The following is a 27,225-nucleotide window of genomic DNA, read 5'->3' as shown; positions in this document are numbered from 1 at the left end:
CTATAGAAGACTACAGCTCATCCAACCCAACCCAAGGCTGACTTGGGATTACTCGAGCCCAAAGCAAGTACTGCTGAGCATTGCGAAACATGCCAAACTACGGATGCGTCTCTTTGTACAAGATCAATTATCCCATCACAATATCTCCAAGTAATTTACTTATCGTCACAAAAACCCTGTTAAAAATAAAGGTTCCAAATTCCATTTTGGTTTTCCTCAAGGAACCTTTCATTGAGCATCTTATTTAAAGCAACCATCCCACTTTAATGAACCGTTTTGCACTTTAAAGAACCTTTTGTGCAATGGAAAGATTCTGTAGATTTTAAAAGTTCTTCTTTTTGGAACCATAGATTCCAAAAAATAACCTTTATTCGAAAGAAGTTAGGCAGGATGTGAGATGTAACAGTGACAAAAAAGCAGCTCTTTGCTGTTCATGTTTTTGGACAGAGCTCAGTCTGCTTTTTTACTCCCTGGGGAAGCTATTGTGGACCCCGAGTCCTGCATGGAATACCCCTCCCCTTCCTCTGGGCCTAACAATTACCCCGTTGAGACGACACAATGCATGAACCCCGTGTCAGCCCCCACTGGGCTTTTCTGTGTGTCGGCTTGCTTTATCTGTCAAAGGCAATGCACTGACCGACAAAAAGGCAAGTCTTAAAAACAGTCAAAATAAGGGGGGTAGCACGGGGCGTATGGAGAACATTCAAAACAGCGACAGCATTAGATGTTGTGCAATAGAGCTCTGAATTTCATTACAAATAAACTAGCGCTGAATCAAGATGACAACGATTTTTCGGTCTAATCATAACCGTATGTCGCAGCTCCACTCGTTTTCATATTGGATAGATAGCAATCTAAACCGAGAACCACCCCAAACACTTAGATTCCCCATAATCTTGGTCTTAAAATCCTCTCAGAACCATCGAGGCATCAAGAACGCCCCCTTTCCAACCTTTAAACTTCACTCTGACAATCTCTCAGCTCATTCCCAGACAGTCCGACGCAGGCATCTGTATTAAACTCCAGCGATCGCCACATCGCTCTTTACCCCTCATCACCACACTGGCCCTGTGACAGCTCGAGGGGTACGCTTGCATTCCTCGAGAGTTTAAAATACCACAAGAGTGCAGGAAGATATAAACAAGAGAAGTGGTCGCAGAACGAACGTCCCAAGGGCTTCGGATAAAGCCGGTATGGGGCATCACGTCCCTCTGAAGCGCTGCTTCGCAAAGTATCGATGTTGAATTCATCTGCTAATTAATCCAATTAAACAGCTCTCACATGCTCATTAAACATCTAGTGAGACTGTATAAATGAGAACCAAATCAGTCTGTTCCGTTTTACTACAAATAGCACAGACAAAGAACAAAATTATGACAAGGCATGGACCCACACAGTACGCAATTTTGCCATCCCACCCCATAAGAGTCTGTATAGATTTGTAAACCCACCAGTCTTGCCCTAATCTGAAGCACCATGTCGTTTAATTCCGCCTAATTAGGCTTAGGCGGACGCTAATTGGGATTTAGGTGAACGTGGCGTGTACAGCTCAGTGGGCGCTGTCATTTTTCACAGGTGTGTGAGGATCAGGGTTACTAATCCCTTGGCCTGTTCTCAAAGGCTACTTCCTGGTGGGAAAACTCTGGCATTTTTAGGTAAAATTGGCTTTTTTTTCGCCAATATTGCTATTAGAGATGCTGTGGTTGCTGATGATATTCTTATTAGCGTTATTATTGCTAGTGCAACCGTGCATGGATTTCATCATCTTGACATCCTTTCGTTAGGCCACATGCAAGTCGTCAAGGCCACCGCGCAGGTCCTGAGTGCTGGAGACAGATACATCGCTCACCTGCGAGAACAGAGGCCATTAATTGGCCTCTGGTGCCTGCTGTGCCCCGTCAGACACTGACAATTTATTATTTGCACTTAGGAGACCATCCATCCGAAATTCCACTGCGCCACACCACAGGGGTTAATATGATGGATAGTGTTCCCAAGACATTCCTTCGTGCTTTATTTTTGTTTCTTGCTCTCTCACATTCTCGCAGACTTAAGGCCATTGCACACTGAGTCCGAAATTCGCATCCAAAATTTTTGCACGTTAAAATAAAAAAAGAAAAAAAAAAAAAATCGACCTCACGTTATGTCAATCACGCTTGCACACCGCCTCCGAAACTGTCTTGTTTTTAAAATTTGGCTCCAGAATCGCAGCAAAGCATCAAACTGTTCCACTGACATTCTGGGGTAAATTTTGAATCGCTCGGGATAAATTTGAAACTCATTGATAAGGAGGTGCTTCCTCTCGGCGCAATTTCAGGATTGGTAGGATGTAATATTTTCTCTTCTCTTTTCAATAAGAGAGAGAACAACAAAATCATCCTCACTGCTTGACAAATCCATTTTGTATTTTTGCGTTTTTTTCCAACAAAGGTTTAATAAATACGCATTTTTAGGCTGACGAACACGAAAAAACGCATGCGAAAATTTCGTACTCGGTGTGCAATGGCCTTTACACGTATATAGACACTCCCACTCCGGCATACAAACTTGATTTAAAAAGTCACGGCTACCTGGCTCAACCCATTTGATTGACAGTAAAATGCAAGTGAAAATATGATGAATGTATGATTTCACAAAAAATGCTTTAGCGAACATGCCTCTCAGAATGTATTCATTAACTGTCCATATTCATATATTGGTAGTTGAGTTAATTATTTTGCATTAAAACTTTAAATCATAAAAACTGAAAGACTGGAATATTTGTACATACTGTATAAAAGTTAACCATTTAAAGTGATCTTGAAGATTTTTTTTTTTTAATTAAGATTTTAGCTTTATAAAATTAGTATGAATTAGTAAAAATATAATAATATTATAGTGTTCTATCTTTTTTGTCAAAACAAACCTATTAACTATTTCAACTTTTAAATGCTAGTGAATTTAGGAATCAAAATATTATAAATGCAGAGTAATAAAAATGTAGATTAATTTTGAGATTGAACATTAGTTGACGACAAAAAAGGTAAGTAACATTTGGGAAATGAGCTTGCTCAATTAATATTTTTTTTTTATTAATAACAGTAAATAGCCTATATTGCTGTATACATTTTTCTGAAAAGAATTCTGATATGGCGACAACCAATGCATCAGTTAGACTTGTGCTACTTTGCACAGTTCTCTGAGTAGTCTTTAACTGTTTTAACCCTATGCCTGTGTTTTGTCTTTGTTGAAATCTTCATGTAGCAATCTCTTTATCCAAAACTAATTTCTCCTTGGGCAGACAAATAAAGATACTTTGATATCAGTTCACAACCTTAAAATCTCTATTCACCGCATTACCACTGTTTTATCAATTACGGATTGCATCTTTGGGTTAAGCTCTGACGGTTTTCAGAGGTCATGAAAGAGCTGGTTGAATTCTTGACAGATGACATTCGAGCCTCTAATAGGGGACAGTTACGTACAGTAATAAAACGGGCTCTTGCGGTGAGACATGAATCAGGGCCACATGACGGATGTGCTCTGTCTTAACTATCAAGCCTCACAACAGCCATGAGCTAATCAGCAAGTCCTCACAGGCCTCACTGTACAACCGACAGGGATTAGAACAACACCATCATTCATTGTCACAAGCAGAAAACACTGCTCAGTACCCAGGAATCAACACCAGCTCCTCATATGTCAACGCCGTTGGGCAAAAACTTCCGGCTCCTTGCTGAATCCACAGTTGGGATCGTCGCCACGTCCTTCAACAGCACTTGAAATGCTCCAGCTGACTGTAAAGCATGGTGGTTTAGACTCAAATCACGAACGGCGTTGCTGGTAATGTCACTGCTGACTACGCCAAAACACAAGCCGTCCTTGACACGGATGTCTTCAGATCTAATGATAGCACATACTTTCACAATGCCTCGCATAATTACAGAGCTCTGTACCTGAACACAACCAGGAAGAGGTTGTACTTCTCCATCTCTGGGAGAAGATGAGCCCTACCGTGAAGTTCGAACCACGACCCTTGACCTCTCTCCCTACGGGTGCTTGTTAAAGTGCTATACTCTTTCCTCACTGCGTAGACGCCTCTCAGCAGTGGTGCATCACGCCGCTAATTCTCAGAGCAACTCCATCGGAATTCAATACAAGCAAGGCACATGGGAAAGGGATCCATGCTTTCACCCGATTTAATTTCCTCTTGTGAAATACGACTTCATCCGACAGTCCTACTCTCTGTTTGAGAGACATGGTTTGAGCTGTTTATGCATGATTACATTAATCATGCAATCACTTCATCTGTAATCACGAGTAGACGTGAAAAAGTCTGTAATTTGTTCCTTATGTTTTATTTATCCAGTCGCATTTGTAAATCCATCTAGTTACTCTCATTCTCTCTTCTCTGTATCACTGACATATCATGCAGAATTGCACAACAGCCATTTTAAAACTGAAGTGTGTCACTTATGCACCAAACACAAATAAATAAATAAAAAATTGTATGTCATTGATCAGGCAGATAGTGCCACCCCACACTCCCACATTTAAAGTTAAAAAGTCATTTGGTGCCTTTAGTGAAAACTTCCCTCAGAAATTCTATCAATAACAGCTGTCAATCATTATGCCATACCCCCACCCGTTTTTTATAACATCGAATAACTAACTAAAACCAAACTTATTTTAAAACACGAACACTTGAACTTACACCCGAGTGATAAAATGACATAAAATGATCGAAACCAAGTATAATTTGAAGTCCCATTAGATTACATGGAGAGGGTGGGGTTTTAACTTATGCCGGGTCCAACCCGCTGTGGGCGATCGAAACGTTTTGGCTTCACTTTTCAGGACTTAAAAAACAATGTTTAATAGTATCTAAATGTGTTCATCTGTTGAGGAAATCAGCTTATAAATGGTTTACTTTTAGTTGTCTCGGCATACAACCTGTAGGGAGTACTTTATAGTTTACATTATACATTTATAGTTTTACTATAGACCATTTCACAAGATGTAAACAACACTGGTCCAGAAGCACTTCCTGTTTCAGTTTTTTAACACTACAAAAAAGCTGGGATAAAATACAGCCAACAGAACATTTAAAACTGAATCAAAAAGTAAAACAAACATCTTTAAGATGTTTTCTTTACATGTGAAATAAAGAAAACAGTTACAAACTGAAACAGGAAGTGCTTCTGGACCAGTGTTGTTTACATCTTGTGAAATGGTCTATAATGTTCTTCCAGGTTTTAACTTGAACAATTACTTCAGGCTCAACTTTAATCACAAAGCACACTTAGGCAATAAAATAAAGCAACTAACAGTGGAAGTCATAGCAGCCTCCTAAACCAGACTGTCTGTATGAATCATGTGTTGGAGGAGCATTATTTACAAACAGACCCAATTCACATTCAGTTTCCTTTAATGTAGCAACACCGGGTCTATGCGGACGTCACTGAAATCCCAAAGGGAAAGGAATCCTGGTAAATCTGTGACAGTGTTACTAGGTTTGCAGATAAAAAAGGCAGAGAGTTTGTTTTAGCAGAGCTTTAGTCAGTTATTCACAAAGAAAGAGGATCAGGGGCAACGTCAACTGGGATTATGCAGGTCTATTACATTCGGCTTAGGGTTTCTGTCAAAATCTCTGCTCAGAGCAGTTCCATCCGGGCCTGCCATGGGGCTGGAAACTGAAGGAGGGACAGTGATCTCAGAATGGGACGGTCTAGGCACAGACATGGGACGGTTTAAGCAAAGCTATCGGAAACAAACCTCTGTGCATGCAGGAAAGATAATGACTTGCAGGATTAATCATTAATGAAAGTCAAAGGGTGACTATGAGAATGGTGAATGTCATAATAATGATGATGATGATGATAAAAAAAGAATAAGAAGTATAAATAATAAAATAATCTAAACTTCAAGCACCACAGTGAACTTTGCCCGAATGCTTGGTCAAAGTAACAAATGATTTTCGTATTCACAAGAACAAGACAAACAGGTTTGGCACAACCATAAATCCCATTAAGGAAGCAAAGCATCCATTATTTCCTTCTTAAAACCTTTACTGCTTGCAATGATATGGCTTAACACATGTAATGTACAATTTTGAACAGGGTTCCACACTTTCTAAACAAAGAATTTCCATGACTTTCCCAGTAAAAAACTAACTTAGGGAGCACTGTTTCTAACTAATGCCTGAGGTAAAAAGAAAAAAAGATGTTTTAGTTTGAGTCAGCATGTCAAATAATCACTGGACCTCACTGACAAGGGTAGAGCATGGAAAAAGACAAAACTGTTTTCATTGTTCACCTTTCCTGTACAAAAATGATACATTGGTCAGTATTAAGAATGACTAGCAGTTCCGTAATTGTCATGGACAGAGTTTTCCATAATGCTACCATAAAGGATCAATTGTGATCTTAAAGCAAAGTAAACCTTTTGAATCCGATGAAGGAGGGAAAGATAATGCTCTTAGGTGAGTACCACTCTTCCATTAGCCGATGATGATAAATGGGGGGATACAGTAGCCAATAGACTGTAAAAATAACTTTGCCAAGTCTGTTAAGAGCATTTCGAAATGTTTGTCAGGATGGATACAAAACAGAATCACACAAACAGGTAGGGAAATATCTACGCAACTTAATCATACAGTCTAAAGACTCGCAAATAAGCGTTCACCAAATTTCACGCGTGTTTATGAAACTGTACTAAAAAAGTGCTCGTACAGCATTATTCAAAGAAGTGTACATACCTGTGCAAACGTGTAAAACTGCGATAAAAAACACGATTCCAATAATTCTCCCCGTCATCGTTCAAATATTCGCGTTTTAGAGAGCGGTTTGTTTAATCCGCAAAATAAAAAATAAACAAGAAAGAGATCAGATTTTTGAGGGGTTTTGATCCTTCATAATATCCAAATGGTGTGTATTTCGCTTTTCCACAATAGCCTACTTGAGAGTTCCTCAAATTTCGTGAAAGTATTCTTTTCTTTATAGTTCCCGTTAATTTGATTGTAATCCAGTTTATTTGTGTTCACACACGCACGCCATGCGTCCAAAAGGAATAGAAAAACTCCAAATTAAATCGCAAATAAAAAAGTTTAAAGAAACCGTGCAGGGTTTTGAAATTGACACGTCCAAAAATAATATTCTGCAAGCGCAGAGTTGGTCACTTCGTATCCGCTGATCGCATCCTAAAAGATCCGATAGAAAGCCAGTGAAGGAAAACGACCTCAACTTTTCCGCAAAGTTTTAAAGGTGATAAGGTCCTCAGCCTAAAAGAGTGACCAGTGTCACATCGTTCAGAAACGGCGTGAATAAGTCATCTCGAACTCAGAAACTTCAGTTTCCATAGGAAGAGCAGAAGCTGATGCTGCTGAAGAATTTGCTGACTGAAGTCCATTGGATGTAAATCACTTCCACTTTCTCATTTCTTTGTAAATTCAAAAGTAATTCCAATCTCTGCCCTCTACTGTTTTCCCCCTCTTCTTTCAATTTTTCTCTCAGTGTTTTTAATATTTGGATCTATGCACTGAGGTCCCCCGTCACTTCGGGCTGAGGGGGTTCATTTGAAACAACGGTAGGTCTTTCCTACTTCATTCAAACGCCGTGAATAGTAAATGGCATGGTACGTCCCAGGCTCCACCTCCGAGCACTGAACAATGGACTATTCCTTATGAGAATTAAACTCAGTGTTGCCATGTGCGCTTACAAGCGACTTTTGGCTTGTTTTATTTTTTTCATATATCATTTTCATAATTATGGAGATGAATTCTACAATTTGCAACTTGCAACTCTCAAATCTGTAAAATAAAAAATATATAGCCTAAATATAATAATTTAATAGGCTAATAATAATTTATAATTATTAAAAATATTAGCTTGTATCTGTTTAAGAAAAAAAAATAACATTCAATTTAAAATGTAAAATAAAAGTTTCAATCATAGTTTAAAATAATCTTGTCAAACTGAAAGACACCCATTTCGTAGAAATACCCATTGCTTTTTTCCATTTAGGCTATAATATTTTCCATTTAATTATTTTTCAAGGAGTTAGTTTTTGAAAAGGCTGATATTGTATGTTATGCAAGTTTAGCTACACTAATATTAGATTAATGAAATCAAGTAATTATACTTGTGCAGTCTACTTTTCTAGCGAGATCTGGCAACACATGTTAACCTCTTCTGCGCGGCTTCGTCTGTGGGAGAAACGGTTCCCTCAAGGCAAGATTCTGTTTGATCAAACTTTAATGAATTTACATTTTAAAAGACATCCCTCGTACTGGTGAAACAGAATAATTTGCTCTTAATTATTTTAAAAGGCGACGCTTTGTGTGGATTTACCGAGTGGTTTATTTGCATATCTTGAAAAGGTGTCCTCGCAGGATTTAAATTAGTTTGTGTGCGTGTTCGTCTGCCTTTATCTACAAAATTGCATTCGTGGGACTCTTGTACCTATATTAAGGTTGTGGTTTAGTAATTTAATTAGATTTTTTTTTCTGTTTAACTTTAGAACAAATCTTCTGAAGTAGCTTATGTCTATTCTCCATCTTCATCTGACAGGCGCGCGCCATCCGTAAACCAACACCGCCCTCTGCTGGTCACCACTACACTCCCGCCACCTTCATTTTAGAAGACGAAATGCAGTTTTAGGAACAGAAATATTAGCACGTTTGGAGTCTATACCTCTAATCGAAAAGTTCGTGATAATTATTTTAATGGGCCTGGCCATTTGCATAAGCATTCATAGACCCTATTTAAGAACGCTTCAGCCTCCATTTTCTATCCCCGCCCTTCTCAAAATCAACACAAAGCTGTCTGCTTTGTGTTGCAATGCACAAAATAAAATATAAACATAAAAGCCACCATAAACAACACCACATTGTAACTTATCTTTGAGTAAAATGCTCAACCTCTTGCAAGGAAAGAAATCCTCTGAACCACATTATTGAATGCCCAAAAGGGGCTAACGCTAAATTCCCAGAACTACCCCTGAACTTGCCTTTTTAATATAGATGACAATAGAAAGCGGACAGGACAGTGAATATATATCTTAATTGCAAATATAGTAGGCCTGCCAGTGAAAGTTGTAGAAATATTGACTCATTCCCACATGACTTTTCCCCACATTTTAGAATAAATGGCAAAACGATGAAATAACACAAATACATTAGGAACGATGCAGTAAAAAATGTATTTATTTTAGATTCTTCACCGCAGCAACACTGTCGTTTAATAGTCATCCATATCAAAGTCTTTACATTCAACGTTTTTTTGACATCACAAGCAAAAATATTAACAATTTAACATCTGAACCAAATTCAGTCAAGTGTGTCTAATCTTCCGACTGGTAGTCTGCCAAATAAAAACCCCACATTAACCTAAAAAACTTGTGCAGACATTGATCTAAACTACAAAACCACAGCCCATTCACGCCAAGCCTCCTCTGAGATTTGTGTCTGTATTCAATCTAATATCCCATCACCAAAGTCCTGACCTTCACCAGGCCAGATCGGTGTCAAAAAACCTAATATATATGAGAGGATATGGCATTTTTATGGTGAGGAGACAGGAAAGTGCATCCAACATCTGAGCCAAATATCCATCCCTCACCTGTCCTCTAATAGCACAGCCAAACTACAATTATTCTGCTCCTCTACATCAAAACCTCCTGTGTAACGTTTCCAAAACCCTCAGAAACTGAACAAAACCTGAGCTCATTGATTCAGCATAGAGTTCATTCAGTGCTAAACCTCCATCAAAAGAGCTCAAAATTTCTGAGCAGCATGAAACAGCGTACAAACACATAAAACCCCAGGCATGCTTCAGTGCTAATCTACCCCTTGTGTCAGACATATAGTGAACTTACTCTGGAAGACCTGGTAGCATTTATGCGCCTTGCTGTAGAGATGGCGTTGTGGCACTGGGCCGTGATGGGCTCCTAGAGAGCCTCCTCGCGGACGCTTGCACCACTGGTTTGGTGGGTTCCTGAGGCTTGCTTGGCGAGGAACTCCTGGAGTTCCTCCATTTTGGACGCCCATCATGACGAAAATAGCCAAAACCGAAACAACCAGTGCCATGGGCTCCATGGTGGACCCTTTCTGAATTTATTTTTTAGATAATCTTCTATGACTCTCACAAAATCATTTCGTTTAACTTTCGTTCATCAGGCGATCTTCTGGGATCCAAGTATTATCCATAAAAAACTCCAGTTACACTTTAAGATTTGGTTTTTTAATCTCAAATGTCCTAAAAAAACGATCAAAACCTCCTCATTCCCCATCAGGGATGCTTTAATTCATGATAGAACTGTTTTATTGAGCCAGGCGCAAACATAGACAATATGGTCAGCGAGGGCCACTCCCCTTTTTTGGATTTCAATATCTTACACATAATAACCCTTATCCTGTTCGCTCTGTTTGATATTCAAAGCAAGTTTTGGTGGATGTTCTCTCTTTTCTTGTGATGTCTCTATGTGGGTAAGAGAAAGAGGGGTCCCTTTCGGACTCCATGCTGGGGCGTCTCTTTCAACGTGGACGGACCCCCCTCATCCACCCTGGGCTGTATCGGTATGGGGGTGAGGGTTTGACACAAGCAGCGAGCGAGAGAGAAACACATACCCTTTCCCCCTGACTAAGACTATTTTACGCCTCCTTTTCAAGCAGCATCACCTAACAAAACAGCACAGGCTAAAACAAAAACATTCTCCAAGAACAATACTCCCCATAGAGAGAAGAAAAGCTCGCTTTCAAACATGAAAGAGAAAAACGTCACATTTTTATCTCGACGTGGGGGCAGTGCATCTTGGGACTTCATTCAGGAAAGCATGGGCGAGATTGGAGCAGTGTTTTGCAGATTTGTTCGTAATGAGATTTTTTTTTTATATTAACAATAATAGAGTAAGCAGTATATTTCAACCAATAACCATGTGAAAATGTGTAAATTATCTATTTTGATCAATGCAGGTATGTTTATGTGGTGAGAGGAAGGCCATAGTAAATAGACTGTCGACCAGAAGCGTTGCCAGTTTACAAATCCATTCCAATATTATCCTCTACCACTCTTGCCAAAAACTTTCAGATGTTGTCCTTGAGAGTACAATTGTGTTTTTTTTTAACCAGCAAAGTAACATACTTTACAATTCAATACACTATGCTGATGCTTCCCTCACGCTCCAGGTGCTGGAAATAGATAAGATGCTTAAAAGGACAGAACAGAGTTTCTTTTATAATGATGCAATTATCTATCCTTAAAAGATTTCATATTCTAATCTAAACCATTGTGAGATGACTGGTTGACATCTTTAGAGGAAATGTTTGCTAATCCTATTGTAAAGCTTTGACAGTCAGACCTCAGTTTAGTCATTCTGATTTATAGGTTTACATGACAGCGGTGTACTAAAAACGGAAAGTTTTTCATGTACCGACGACAATATTGTCAACGGCTATAAACGCAGTATCTGCTGCCAGGCCAGTAGATGGCGATGTCACTTTGTAAGAAACACTACGCTTCTATAGACTGAGCACGTAATATGCATGCACATGATGTCACAGTTTTCACAAAGTCATTTTTTTTTTGTTTACACAGAGATGATAATCGTACGGTTTACAAAAATGAAACCCATTTTCAAAGTTTTGCATTTCAGACAAAACACCATTATCGCGTAAAAGGACAAAAAGTTTTCAGAAAATGTTTATATATATATATATATATATATATATATACATACTCATATACCTGTAATAGTGCTGTAAAATAGATTAATCACGATTAATTGCTTCTAAAAAATTCAGGCAGGTCTTGACCGCATTAAAGTTCCATTCCAAATCACTTCGCCAAATTATTTCAGTTGTTTCAAAAGGTCATTACAGACGAAAACAGCAAAAGAACCAAAACCCATGACACTGACCGAGAAAATAAATATAAATATAGGATAAAAACAACTCATTATTTCCATGCTTTTAGCCTGAAAATGACATTTTATTATGTACGTAAAGCACATACTCCCTATCTCCCACTCAAACGCACACAGTTCAGACAGTGCTGCTCTGACAAAATCTATTTTATTGAAATTTGTTGCATTGTATTTTTAACTGTTGTAAGGTCATTGTATTTTACTTTTTAAGCGTGCTGATTCATTGTAATTGTATTATGTCTTGTATGTTTATTGTATTTTATTTTGTATTTTCTGTGGAACTTTTATTCCGGCCTTCTTGACCAGGGCTCCTTCGCAAAAGTGACTTGTTCTCAAAGGATTTCCCTGGTTAAATAAGGGTTCAATCAATTAAAAAAAAAACATGGCAGTTGCTTCAATGCATTTAGGGGTGTGGTCCTGGTTAAGACAATCTCCTGAACTCCAAACTGAATGTCAGAAGGGGAAAGAAAGTTGATTTAAGCAATTTGGAACGTGGCATTGTTGTTGGTGCCAGACGGGCCGGTCTGAGTATTTCACAATCTGCTCAGATACTGGGATTTTCACGCACATTTCTAGGGTTTACAAAGAATGGTGTGAAAAGTGAAAAAAGAATCCAGTATGTGGCAGTCCTGTGGGCGTAAAAGCCTTGTTGATGCTAGAGGTCAAAGGAGAATGGGGCGACGGATTCAAGCTGATAGAAGAGCAACTTTGACTGAAATAACCACTCGTTACAACCGAGGTATGCAGAAAAGCATTTGTGAAGCCACAACATGCACAACCTTGAGGCGGATGGGCTACAACAGCAGAAGACCCCACCAGGTACCACTCATCTCTACTACAAATTGCAAGAGCTCACCAAAATTGGGCAGTTGAAGACTGGAAAAATGGTGCCTGGTCTGATGAGTCTCAATTTCTGTTGAGACATTCAGACGGTAGAGTCATAATTTGGCATAAACAGAATGAGAACATGGATCCATCATGCCTTATGTCCACTGTGCAGGCTGATAGTGGTGTAATGGTTGTGTGGGATGGAATGTTTTCTTGGCACACTTTACCCCCCAATTGGGCATCGTTTAAATGCCACGGCCTACCTGAGCATTGTTTCTGACCATGTCCTTCCCATTTATGGCCACCATGCACCCATCCTCTGATGGCTACTTCCAGCAGGATAATGCACCATGGCACAAATTTGGAATCATTTCAAATTGGTTTCTTGAACATGACAATGAGTTCACTGTACTAAAATGGCACAGTCACCAGATCTCAACCCAATAGAGCATCTTTGGGATATGGTGAAACGGGAGCTTCATGCCCTGGATGTCCATCCCACAAATCTCCATCAACTGCAAGCTACTATCCTATCAATATGGGCCAACATTTCTAAATAATGCTTTCAGCACCTTGTTGAATCAATGCCATGTCGAATTAAGGCAGTTCTGAAGGCGGAAACGGGTCAAAGACAGTATTAGTATGGTGTTCCTAATAATCCTTTAGGTATATATATATATATATATATATACACACAGCAAACCATTTCTGGATTGAAGTACAGGAATGCACACAGCTGCCAAACAATCCATGTGGAACTCCATACAGGCACTGACAAATCTGTTCAGATCTCAGATGAGGAGTGAATCCTGTGAGGAAATCTACGAGTTGCTGAGCCGCTGACCTTAGACCTCTGACACAAGGCCATGCCGGCTGGGAAACACTTTGGTGCACTAAGTGCTACCCTGTCATTCCTAGAGATTCTTCCAAGCAGAAAACCTCCGTGACTTGTCAGGCTGGCTAAGAAACAACCAAGCTAGGTTAGAGAGATTTTTCAGGAAATCTTCAGCACAAGTGTTGTCACTGGGAAAGAATGTCTCGCAGACGGCCATCTGGGCTGCAATCAGGACATGGTTCAACCACAGATTCACATTAACAACATCAACCCACAAAGAGGGTTGAAAAGCAACACAAAACATGCTTTTAATCAATGCTGAGATTTTAAAAGAAGAAAAAAGGAAACCTGTGGAAAGGTGAGGCACGACAGAGCTGCACATTTCTCAGACAAACAATATGTAACAATACATGTGACAGGAAAGTGCACAGAAAATGGATGTCTAGAATTGCATGAAAACTGCATAAAGAGGACATTCTCTTCATTCATTGCAAACCTTGTGTTGTGCTTTCAGAACTAGGGGTGGATGGGCTGGGGGGCAAGCCGAACAAATCTGTTCAGCTGAACAAATCTGTTTCTGTTTTGCCATTCAGAGAGGCCCTCCATGCAGAACCCTGCCACGACTAACATTACAAAAAAAAAAAAAAAGACAGACGGCGAAATGAGGGAAGTGCAAAAGAACTTGAGAGCTTTGCATTACACCGCAATTGGAAGGCACAAAAGCTTGGCCAACGGGTAAACAGGCTGTTGCGTTTCCGCTCGCCTGCGTGGGATGAATCCCCTTTAGCAACCAGTATCTGTTCAGGAGATAGAGGCTAGCATCTCATTGTGCCTGGGTCCATTTATTTCTCATGTGGTGGTGAAGATTGCAAATTAAAAGTGTGCAATATGTATTTGTGTTTCACCAGTGTATTGGTAAAACAACCAGATTAAACTGGACATGTGGATCCACATGCTGACATCAAAGCCTACCTTTCCGACATCTAATTTGCACAATTCCACGCATGGCTGCACCAGAAGTAACAGGCGGACAGGATCCAGATACATTAACAAAGAAACAATGGTCTTTTGGATAACTGTGGGACTTTTCAGCGTGTCCCAATCTATAACTAGCCTCATCAGAAAGCAGCACGTCCCTCTGCTCTCCGTGTATCCTTTATGCAGACTGGCAAGAACAAGACGCATTGTGTTTTCAAGCTTAATTGGCTTAATTGGTTTACTGGTTGGAGAAGCTTAAATGAAAGGAGAAGCTGTCTAAAAGAAACTGAGCCAAGTAGAGCCTTTGTCTTTGGCTTCTATGTGCCCTCCCCACCTTCACAACAGGGGATTCGACCAATCGTTGCCTCGCAAGCTGTTGGACAAGACCCTCACCAGCAGTCCTGCTGAATTATTAACGCAGCCCCACAGAGCAGAGCGAGAACAAACCTGGGGAAGTTTATACTACACTGCAGCAAGGACAACTGGATATTCCTCAATCAGAGCTTATGTATCCTGAGTAATGATTAGAAGATGACAGAGTGGAAAGAACGAGTGGCAATTTTGCTGATTGTTCCCACATTACCCTTGACACAAACATTGTCTTACAGTACCACCAAAGTGTAATTAACTGTCAGTCTCCGGGACAAAAGAGAGAATGTTATTGCATATAAGAGGTGTGCATCTAAAGTTAAGTTGTCACTTGCTAAAAGTTGTGATGCACGACAGTTGGCTACTTTTTTTCCCCGGCTTGCAAAAACCCAAGAAACCAAGATGCTGCATTTAATTCAGGACCAGAAAATTGATTTTCAAATTGAGTCTAAAATATTCATTCTAACAGAGAGAAAGTAAAAAAAAAAAAATACATTGAAAACCCTGCACTTCGTTTTGATTTGATTGATTTAGGAATGCACATGGTGCTTCTTTCTAATTTAGAGAGAAAGAGAGATATTCTTGAGCATTTACTTTCCAAATCGCACTGATGTACAAAAACATCTGCGCCAGCATGTGCAATTTCATATATTTATATATATATATATATATATATCAAGTGGATTTATTTACACCACAAATGGGAGGATTTACAACATGTTTGACACTGTCCATGTCAACCACCTGGAACTCACATGTGAGACGGATTTCTGCGGTAATGACCAAAAAAAAGTTACTTTTCACCTCATTCTCCTTCCCACACGCTCCATTGTTCAACCCCCCCCCCCCCCCCCCCCCCCCCAAACTTTTACGTTCCATCTCTCACGTCCTCTGCTTTAAAAACTTGTTCTTCCGAAAGAAACACCGCAAGGGTTCTTTCTGTCTTCCTGCTGTTGTCAGCTGCCAAAACACGCAGGTTGCAGCGATGAGCACTATAAATATGATGTACAGCTTATGCAGTGCCACTGGCCTCACAACACGCGCCAAAGGAGTGAGGGGGAGCAGGTGCCATGCAGATTTATGACACTCAGCGAGAACTTTCACCCTCCGCATACCCTCATGCCCCAGCGAGCAGAGAGTCCGGCCTGTGATGGCTGAACACATTCACTCCTCTGTGACAAAACAGCATGTGCAATTGTTTGGATGCACTTTCATAACTTTGCCCAGTGGCAACTAGCACTGCTGAAATTTCTCCAGCCACCCCCTTGTTTGGAAAGTTTTGGAGAGAGAAAGTGCTGTTGTTGACTTTGTCAATTCAAATAAATTGATGGAGGTTGTAATTTCTGTGGAAATTGCATTTTAAATAGAGTATCCCTACTGAATGTCCAGTCAGATGCGAATCAGAATTTGTCTCAGCATTTCTGAATATGCTGGTTTGGAACCAACACACGTTTTTCAAATCTGCCAATCAGGTAGAAACTCATTTGACAGTCATGAGGGGACCATATGGACCACCAGACTCAACACAAAAAAGGGGGTGTTGAACTTTTTTTTTTTTTTATCCAGTCTTTTCCCTTCAGGAAAGTGCAGGCCACTTATGACTCAAGCTTAAAAACGACTTTGGAATTTTAAAGGCTATTTAATTTTGTGCACCAAATGGCGCTTAGCTGGCACTTGGCAACAACAAAACCAGTTTATATTCCCTCACCCACACTAATCTCACCGGCAATAATAAACAAATTTAAATTCTTTATCCTGTTCCAAACAGACGTGTTGCAGAATAATGAGAACCTCGGCACCACCAGCTTCTTATCTCCAGCTAGTCCTCTCCTTTCATTCTCCACAACACTCCAGTCACTCTTGACAGAATTAGCCTGGTTCAGCATTGAGAGTTTTGCCTGATGGCCCTATTTCCTAGGACGCAGGGCGAGTTAAGCTCCGGGATTTGTGATGAAAAGAGATGGGGTAAAAACGAATATAAGAAGTGCCCACATCCTCTCGCTCTTGTGGAGAAACCCCTCTGGTTGACTGAGGTGGAGTAATTACATCTCAAGTGGGATCAGACCTAAAGGAAGGACCTGCATTTACCACGTTTTCCACCCTGGGGAGTAGCAAGCGCTTTGTGGGGAATATGCTTTATGGATAAGCTCCATTGTAAGAGTGCTTGTGTTCCACGAGGGGTGGAAAATTTTAACCCTGAACGTGTGAGATTTGCATTCACACATCCCTGAGGCAGAAACCACAGCCACTAATAATACAGGGCATTAGGAAGGCAGTCATACTAATGATTCTGTGGCATTCAAGGTCAGGTTTTTAGGCCTCAGCCGGACCCTGTAATGAGGATCCACAGGAGAATATTCAGTCTTTTGCCGTGTTTACACCTATTATTAAGATGCGATTTGGTCTGTCTGATCTCAAGTAGACGAGGGAGATATTCCCATTAACACCTGGTGTTTTAGTCTCTTTTTTCCACTTTCGACCACTTCTGTCCTGATTTCTTCAAGGGTCTATGGGTGGGTAAATCTATATGGTTTTTCAGAACTTTTAATCAAATGGATGAAATAACCTCATGCAGTTTACATATAAACAATACCGAGACTATGGAAAAACACATGGAGAGCAGCAACTTTAGTTTCTTCTCCGATTGCCGCAAGACCCCACTAAACGCTTTGAGCGCATGTTAGAAATCAAAAATGGGGAGAGAACATTGTGCAAAGAAATTGGTAGAGTCCATCTTTTGTGGCTGTTCGAACACATTTGACCACATGAGCGTCGAACGCAACGAAAGCAATCCTGTCCAATTGGTTTTCGATTTCGACTACCTCCAGAAGTGGTCGAAAGTGGACTAGCTCAAAATAATATAGACACCATTTACAACTGTATTTAGTGTCGTCCACTTGTGATCCGATCGACCAGCATGCATCTTAATACAAAGAGTAAACAGGGCCATACCTTGACAACCAGGTGCATATGGAACCTCCAGACTTCAAGTTTTACACAGCATGGTGGACCCTAACACTATGCGCAGTGTTGTTGCAACAAGATGCATAAAGACTATGCATCACAAACGGATGAAACACTTCATCATACCACTCAATTCATAGCTATTCATTCCATTTCAAAGATTCAATCTATGATAAGGGCAAGAGATACAGAACACTTTCATGGCATACATTTGAAATGCCACAGATTTCTGGACAAACATTTGCTGTTGACCTTCAATTTTCCTACTTCCCTGCAGTCCCTCTTCAAAAGAGTTTAAATAAATAGCCTGTCAGTGAGACAGACACAAGAGATCTGTTTGCTTTCAACTTGTAGAAGGAAACAGCTCTAAAAAATAAAGACAATGTAATGCATCTTTGATGCTAATTTCTGGGGGCTAAGGGCTTTTCAGACAAAAATTCACTACCACTCTTTGCACAATAATAGTCTACAAAGATTACAGGCCTGTTCCAATTCCTATTGAGCTGCTTCGTTGAATAATACTTACAAAGACAGCTGCCTTCTATGGCAGAATAATAACTAAAATGGAATATCATAAGTGATTGATCTAGCTAAACTACTTTGGCTAAAACTTTTAAACTATTATTGCTACAATCCAGTATTGAAAGAATTACATTAATAGTGTACCACTAAATTTTAGTTATCAGTAGACATATTTGAAGCTGCCTTAAAAATTTAAACCAAAGAAGTTATCTTAAGAGGTAGAACGATTAAATTAACTACCTTTATCAATGCCATTTGAAAAGCTTTAAATGCATCATACACTACCATTCAAAAAAATTAAATATACTTTTATTCAGCAAGAATGTATTAAATTGATCAAAAGTGCTGTTTTTTTAACATTCTATTCATCAAAAAAGGACGAATGAACGAGTAATGATGCTGAAAATTCACTTTTGTTATCGCAGAAATAAATAACGTTTTAAAATATATTCGCATAGAAATATTAAATACACAAGGAATATTAAAAGCAGCCTTGGTGAGCATAAAATACTTTTGTCAAAAACATATTGAAAAACGTATTGACCTTAAACTTTTGAACAGTAGTGTATGGAGAAGGGTTATGACACAGAGCTAGGCAATAACCATCATCTTTACTGTATCTCTGTCCTTGTGAGATTCTGAAAGCGAGTACTCTCCTGAGGCTGTAGTGTCATTCTCTATGCTCTCTACCAGCTATTCTCATCTTCCACTGGATCACCCACGTAGTCAGAGCCGCCTTTTCAGTTATCGACTTGTTTCTCCAGTGAAGGTCAAAAATGTTAGCTAGCTTTCACCACACATAACACCACACACATTGCAGGAGATTCTCCGCTCCGGGCCCCTAGAAGGTGAACTCTATTTCCACTTAAGCAAAAAGGGTCAGGGATCTTCTATTGCCGATTGACTAATCTCAACTGAGTGCATTTAATCTGGAAATTGAGGTTCTAGCCGACTCTATTCCTTTAAGTAACAAGTGTCACAGCATTCATGGCTTATTTCCCGAAAGTAACATGGAAAGGGTGTCCAATTTCCCAAGCTTGACTTAAGTAACATTTGTAAAGAATATAAACGGTTTATAAATGGAAAACCCTCACTCAATACAGATGCACCGACAGACTTAAGGTGAAGGTTATGCAAACCCATCCATAATAAAATACTCTACAGAAGGACCTGCAATGATTGGATCAGAAACAGGTCATATCTGCATAAAAACTTATGCTATCACCTGGCAACCCAAGCAAAAATAGTAGTGAAAATTCTAAAGCTCAAGGAAGAGATCAAATGACACACAATACAGCAAACTTTATCTAAATAATATATTTGAGAGAAGTTCTTCCGTGGTAAATATAAAGCAGTATTTTAAGGATTAAAAATAAATAGCAGTACCTGTGTAGCCCAGAGAGTTGTCATCATCATGTTCTGCAGTGGGGGCTTCTGTGGCCCTATTGCTAGTCCCCTCCTGAGTCCCCGTGTCTGTTGGAAGTAACACAGACTCTGAGTCCTCGAGCAAAGAGTATTGGGCTAACGGCATCATGGTAGCGCCCCAGTATCCCTGATACCAACAGATAAGCAGTACTAGGCTCTGCAGACAGTGACTTTTAAAAAGTCTCTGTCTGCATTTGCAACCTCCAAACTGCATTATCATCATATCACGAAATCGCTTCCCGAAAACACCATAAATAGAAGCCCCAAGGTGTTAATCAGTTGTTAGCCATTAATCCATTGGAGAATCCCAAGAGTGCAAGTCCTAAATATGGTGTTTTCCTTCTCTTCGCAGGCCTAAAGAGGTAAAGTTAGCCCTGAACGTCTATGTGTATGTCTAAAGGAGTGACAATGTGTGCCCTCTTGCAGCAGACGGTCCTATAGAAGCTCATGGGCAGAACTAGGATTGCAAATACACACACAAAGTCACTGACACACACCCTTTTAGCTCTACATAGTCATTGACTGAACTAATTCCCCAATCAGCGCATGTCGCTTTTCTGGAAGATGGACTGACAGCCCTCCTCTACGCCGTGTTTAGAAAGGGAGGACCGGGCTGGGGGTGTGGCAGATGCCCCCCATCATGGCGAGGTGTGGGATAAATCAGACTGGGGCCATGCCCACTTCTATTGTTGGGCACTGACAGGGGGTTAATTTGGGATGAGGGGAGGTGAAGGGGCCTGTTTAATATAAAGGGGGTCAGAATGGGCCAGATGACTGGGAAGCATCCTGTCAGGACCGTCATGGGCCGTGAATGAAGATTGGCATCATTTACGGAGATAAAAAAAGCAGACAGGCAAAACAAAAGGAAGTCATCGGAGAGCACTTAGGGCTCTGCGAAGTGTGACCACGGTCTGTCCTTTCGTTCACCCTGTCGCTAGAGCTCGAGCTACTGTTTCGACATTTTAAAGTCATAATTGAGTGCTTGAATGAATTTCAGGAGAGGTTAAATGTCGATTTTATGACTTGGGCCACACTAGCCAGCACTTGTGTTGATGCATTTAGGGAAATGACACTTTTAGCCTGCTATATGCTGAGTTGGCCGTTTCTCAACAAACACCTCGCTGAGTACGTTTGCAAAATCTCAAGGTTGAGACCGTCAGGAGACTGTTGGCTATCTTAGCTTGTGTTGGAATCATTCAAGCAGTCAAAATACAACACACTTTGCACACAAGTTCACAAACACATAACATCAAGCATGCAAACACACATAAATCTGTCTGTTTGTGTAGACACCATACCATTGTAAAACCCCCATTGTCTTTTTTAAGCATATTCAAGTATATTTTCGAACATATGCATATGAGTTTACAGTTTAAAAAAACCAAATGCACAGTACATTTTTAAAAAACATGTAACTAACCCTAAACAGAATTAGCTCAACCTACAGAATTCAGAAAAATAGGATCAATCGTCCTACACAAAATTCTACATAACTACATATACATATCAATGCATTAAAATCGAATTTGCATCTACATATCAAATATTTTAGATTATTTGCTAATGCTTTCAGCTAACAATGTGCTATATATTTACACAAAATATTGTTCTAAATGTGAAAACAAATTCAACAATCTGAATATTTACAGCTAACTTAACCTGACCGCTAAAGGATTTTGAATGCCGATACCGATACAAATATTTGTTGGGTTTAAAATCCGATATATCGGCCGATATATATATATTTTTTTTATTTCAAAAACACACAAAAAAAACATTAACAGATTTCCCTGACATTATTTATTTGTAGTTATTTATGAGTTTTATGATATGAGTTGTATTTTTTGAGTCTCGTGACCAACTCAACAAGTGTTGCCTCTGGTGGATAAACTATACAACTCCAACACTCATGACATGGTTGAAGCATGTTTTTTCGTCTATTTTAATTTTATTTTTGAAATATTAATTTATCGGCCATTATAACTGCCCATACCGATAGTTTGGAAAATGACTGTATGATGATAATATCGGCCTGCCGATAAATCGGTCTGACTCTACTTACAAATATGCAGTTTAAAAAAACAAACCTATGAAATGTCTCAATTTAATTTTGTTAAATGTAAATGTTTTCACCTGTTCCATAAATCCTACATCATCATAAATGATCCTACAACTCTTTAAAAAAATTAGAAAAAGCTTATGAGATTTTACATGGGCCGGTATATACCTACCAAACAAATGCTCAGCTCAAATACATGTTTCAGAAAGACATTGACCAAAAACTGACATAGAAAGCCCAAACATATTTGAACAAAGCACAGATATTATATCCCCAAGGAGAACCAATGCATGAATATTCTAGTTCCAAAACTGTACTGACAACTGAAAAATAGGTTTTATTGTGGGCTTAGAGAGTGAATACTTCACGACCCATTAACAGGTGGTGTGCCCAGATGCCCTGGAAGACACACAAGCAAAGACCTGGTGCTCAAATTCAAATGGCCCTGATCCACACAATCCAATCCAAAATGCCCTGCCTCCCCTGATGACTAATTAAACAGAACCTTATGTGGCTAGCTGACATGTCTACATGGGCACATTAGGAGGATGTTCCCCATGCACCCCAAAGCCCTGGCTCTGCCCTCATTTTCAGAAACACAGCCTGCGTTCTCGATTTCTGGCTTTATTGATTTAAGGAGACGGTGATGTACTAGCTCAATAACAGTGGACCCAGACAACCCACATAAACACAACCGCAACAATTGGATTCGTTCATCTTAATGGCTTTAAAATCAAGGCCATTTGTTGGGCTAGCCATCAGTCGGTTAATTCTTTTTGAAGGCAGGAGAGGGCAAATGAACTACAAAGAAAAATGACTTACCATGTTAATCAGTACACTTGAACACCTCTATTTTGATGGCAATTTCTCATTTTTTGGTTCAGCCTAAAGGCCCTGACTTATGAAAGGGGTTTAATTAAGTCAAACGACCGAACTAGGCTGTACAAAAACGAATATAGGCAGGAAGAAAGAAATATGTGAATGGTGCACCCAGACTGCAAATTACCAAAGATTACGTTGAAAGAACGCGTGGAAGGACACCGCTGATGGTCTACAGAAAAGAGGAATAATGTACCCACTCTTCTGAAAATAACATTAGGTCAAGATGAAAACCAGTTTAAATTAACCTTAAATTAATAGCATTGCTTGATACCTGATACAGTAATAATACCAAATCAGCTTGTGCCAGCAACAATCCAACAGTTAAAACCAGTCAAGATCAACAATCCTACAGGTTAACTGGAGCAAACTGTACTAATATGTTTTTTAGAGGTAAAAAAATTAAAATATGGGGCCTCGTGTGCATCTTTTGTAGTTTATTTTTCTTTTTTTTTAATTTGTAGTTATGAATGTCTTAGTCAGAAAACTGTATTTTTATCATTTGTATATTTACAGCTAATTTCACCTAAAAAGAAAAAAAAAAACAATCAAATACACATTTTATAATATTTATAAAATGACTCAAATTACGAATTTACAATTTTAATAAATGTTATGGGTAAAAAATTCAAATTTAAAATTATAGTATATGCAAAAAAAATGTAAATGTCTCTTTTTAACTGACTAAAAAAAAAATTTTTTTTAAAATGAGTGTGTGTTTTGGCCAGTCATTTACACGACAATGCCACTTTGGGGCCTGAAATGCAAACTTTTAAAAACAGGTTTCAAAGAGCACGTTTTTGAAAGGGGTAGAGTTATCATCTCCGTGTAAACTGCAAAAACGGGAATCTTTTAAAACGGTGACGTCATGTGAATGCGTGTTACGTGTTTAGTCTATAGACATAGTGTTTCTTTACAAAATTGAAATCTACACTTTAAAAAATGCAGGGTTGTTTTAAAACCAAATTTGGGTCAATTATGGACGAACGCAACCATTAGTTTAAAAAAAAAATAATAATTTAACCCAAAGGCTGGGTTTGTTCATATTTGACCCAAATTTGGGTGTAAACAACCCAGCATTTTATAGAATGTACAGGCATCCGTGTGAACGGGGATCACAACATTGTCGTCTGTACGGGAAAACGCAAAAGGAAAAACTTTTCCATTTTTACTACAGAGTTTTTATGGAATAGTGCATAGCTGTCAACATTGAACATTAAAAATAAGTGCGATTTCCCAGAATCCATCCCCAAAATAAGGGATTTTTTTTTCTTTTATACGATTCTTACCCTCAAACTTTAAAAAAATAAAGCATTAACCATTAAAAGTCTAAAGAGTCTATAACTAGCCTACATATGTTTGAGAGAGAAAGAGACAGTGTGTCATTTAATATATATATATATATATATATATATATGTTAAAATACTCTAATATCAGCTTATGAGAGAAACCAGCGGGCTTTGGGGAAACGAAGGGGAAGTTGGTGGTAATTCGGAGGCTGAGTGCTAGAGATGATTGGGAGAGGTCAGTGCACCTTTACCGATCAGAGCGTACCTGTATGCTGACACGCAGTAAAGCCTTTATACTTGACGAGTCCACATGAGCGCGGCAAAAATGACGCATTGGGTGCACAAGACTGGCAAGATCTCATTTTGCATGGCTCTGTACAGTTTTTTTTTTTTTTTTTTTTTTTTTTTTTTTTGTGACAGCACGCACGAATTCAAGCCGAATCTGTCCTAGCTTGTACCTACGTCTCACCGTCTCACACAGTCAGAGCGTAACAATACGGGATATTTTATGGGAAAATACTAAAACGGGAAGACAGCGGGAAAAGAGCTAAAATAAGTGAGAAACCTGGAAAAAATGGGAGTATTGAAAGCTATGGAACAGTGTTGTCAAAAATCTGTAATTTTTTAAATGTGACAATACCTGCATTTCCCTCCAGAATTTTGAGCGTTGTTAAAAGGATTCTTAAACACCTCTGATTGGCCATTGCATTCACACACTCAACATATTTGTCTGTGATTGGCTACAATGATCAACGCTTCAAAAACACGTTGACGCATTTCACCGAGTGCCAAAGTCGGTATTGTTAACAACACTATCATGGAATGCAACAGTTGAATTTTACTGTACAGTAGATTTACAAGTCGAATATGAAGAACAGAGCACCACTTTAACATGAGGCTTTAATAGCTGAAAATTATTCTTCTCCATGAACGCACACACTCTCATTCAGAAGATACATCCAAAGCATTAGCATTACACAAGTGGTCATGAGACTCACGAGAGCAAATGCCATTTTACAATCTAGGCTGACATACCCCTTCTTCTGGCGGCAATGTTTGTGTGAAGGATCTGAGCTTGAGATGGTGGATGGAGACAGTGTCTGCCTTTGGCCCGGTTCCTCACACAAATCAATCGTTTGGCCTTGGGATATTTGGAATATTTGTACTTTTGGATAAATTATGCCTCTAGTAATATATCCGCCTGTTATATCCTGTGTTTTATATGATGTAATACACACACGGGTAGGTCTAGGGGTGGGGTTGGGTTACATGCTCAAACATGTCTCAATAGTACAAATAAAAAAGTGAAATAAATGTAAATAAAACCATGCAGGCTGATAAACTTGAAAATCACACCCCAACAGATCTGTCAAGATGGCAAATTCATACCCCGAAGTATAATTTCATCATGATGTGTCTGTGTAATGCCAAAGGTTTGTCAATGAAAGCAATGGAGTGCCCTGCACATTGAAAAAAATACGTTAAAGACGAGTTTAAAAGGAGATGCCGATGGGTCCCGATCAAGCGTCAAAATGTGACGAATTGAGAGTTAAAATTCTTTATAGAGTTAGGAGTTTGTTCAAATCCTCTATGAAAAAAACTCTATGTACGAGCAACTACGAGCAAATAGTGAGACCCTTAAGTACTGCTAATACCAGATCGAGTTATGAAAGAGCAGTGGATATCATCAGGGCTCCAGCCGGATCACACCAGGGGCCGTGGTTCTCTGTGGGTCTGATTAACTCCCATATTATTGCAAATTGCCAAGGGAGGGATTATGCAGATGAGGGTACTGAGGTCCACACATTGGGCAGGAAAGCATGCATCATAATGAGAAACTACAGAGGACATTTTCCTTCTGTAAGGGACGTATACAGACAAGGAATGGGGGAGAGGTGGTTTCAGAGGGTGCTTTCATAGAGCTTAGGAGAACCAGACCGTCTAGCATCTAGATATTAAATAAAGTTGTGGCCATAGACATATCTATAGTGCTCCTGAGGTTGTTATTATTGGCCCACATTTTATTGCTTTTAGCTTATGACATTTTTATGTAATTATTAGTTACGTTTCAACCATGAAAGTCTAAAATATGTTCTAAAATGCCTTAAAGGAGAACTCCGGCGAACAATGAACCTTTGGTCTAATAAAACATCGGTGCCTAGTCAATCGTTCTCTGAGATTTGTTTTCTTGATAATCGAATGTAAAGAGATTTATCTCTAAAAACTGTTTAGCGTATAATGGTAGTACTGGGGGCATTGACTAAGTAAAAGAAATCGCTAGTTTATACCACTAATAAGGCTCAAAATAGCCCCACACTAACACAGAAACATACTGAGGCTGCATACATGCAAAACGAAGCATTGGGAACTTTGTAAGTGTACAGACCGTTTAATAAGAAGATACTTTATGAAGACAGTTCACTTCGTGTATACAGACAGCAGCCATCTTAAAAAATAGTCTCGATAAGTCGATCCCCGAAAGCGGTTCATACAGTTCAGAAGTTCGCTGAACTTCATACAGCTCAGATCACTCAGCACGTCGTTCGGGGATCGACTTATCGAGACTATTTTTTAAGATGGCTCCTGTCTGTATACGCGAAGTGAACTGTCTTCATAAAGTATCTTCTTATTAAACGGTCTGTACACTTACAAAGTTCTCAATGCTTCGTTTTGCATGTATGGAGCCTCATTATGTTACTGTGTTAGTGTGGGGCTATTTTGAGCCTTATTAGTGGTATAAACTAGCGATTTCTTTTACTTAGTCAATGCCCCCAGTACTAGCATTATACGCTAAACAGTTTTTAGAGATAAAACTCTTTACAATCGATTATCATGAAAACAAATCTCAGAGAACGGTTGACTATGTACCGATGTTTTATTAGACCAAAGGTTCATTGTTCGCCGGAGTTCTCCTTTAAGAGAAATAAAAATAGAAACTATTGGCACACAATAACAGTAAACTGAAAAGTATAAAGTGTGCTGAAAATCAGAATACTAAAAAATGTGAGTTCATTTTGAAATCAAACTTTGCTATAATGGCAAATTAATCACAGTTTGTTATAATGAAAAGTGAAACTTTTGGGAGGCGGAAAAAATGAGAAGCAGGAACGTTAAGAAAGAAGCTTCCATTTTTTCTCTACTTAATCTCATTGCTGTATTAGAGAAACAATTGAAATAT

The 27,225-nt window shown here is 39.2% G+C and overlaps 1 protein-coding gene across 4 annotated transcripts in view; it reads right to left on the bottom strand.

Moving 5' to 3' along the window:
• Positions 1-27,225, bottom strand: part of robo1 (roundabout, axon guidance receptor, homolog 1 (Drosophila)) — a 323,011-nt gene that overhangs the window by 178,385 nt on the left and 117,401 nt on the right. For all 4 annotated transcript variants that reach the window (XM_089121017.1, XM_089121015.1, XM_089121013.1 and 1 more), the window contains exon 3: positions 19,781-19,867. In XM_089121017.1, coding sequence (XP_088977143.1) covers positions 19,781-19,867 — 87 coding nt within the window. The remainder of the gene's footprint in view (positions 1-19,780; positions 19,868-27,225) is intronic.

The sequence above is a fragment of the Pimephales promelas genome, chromosome 16 (assembly GCF_988280905.1).
Source record: "Pimephales promelas chromosome 16, fPimPro1.hap1.1, whole genome shotgun sequence".
Taxonomy (NCBI): domain Eukaryota; kingdom Metazoa; phylum Chordata; class Actinopteri; order Cypriniformes; family Leuciscidae; genus Pimephales; species Pimephales promelas.
Note: the sequence above shows the minus strand (reverse complement) of the source record. Positions and strands in the feature narration are given on the sequence as shown.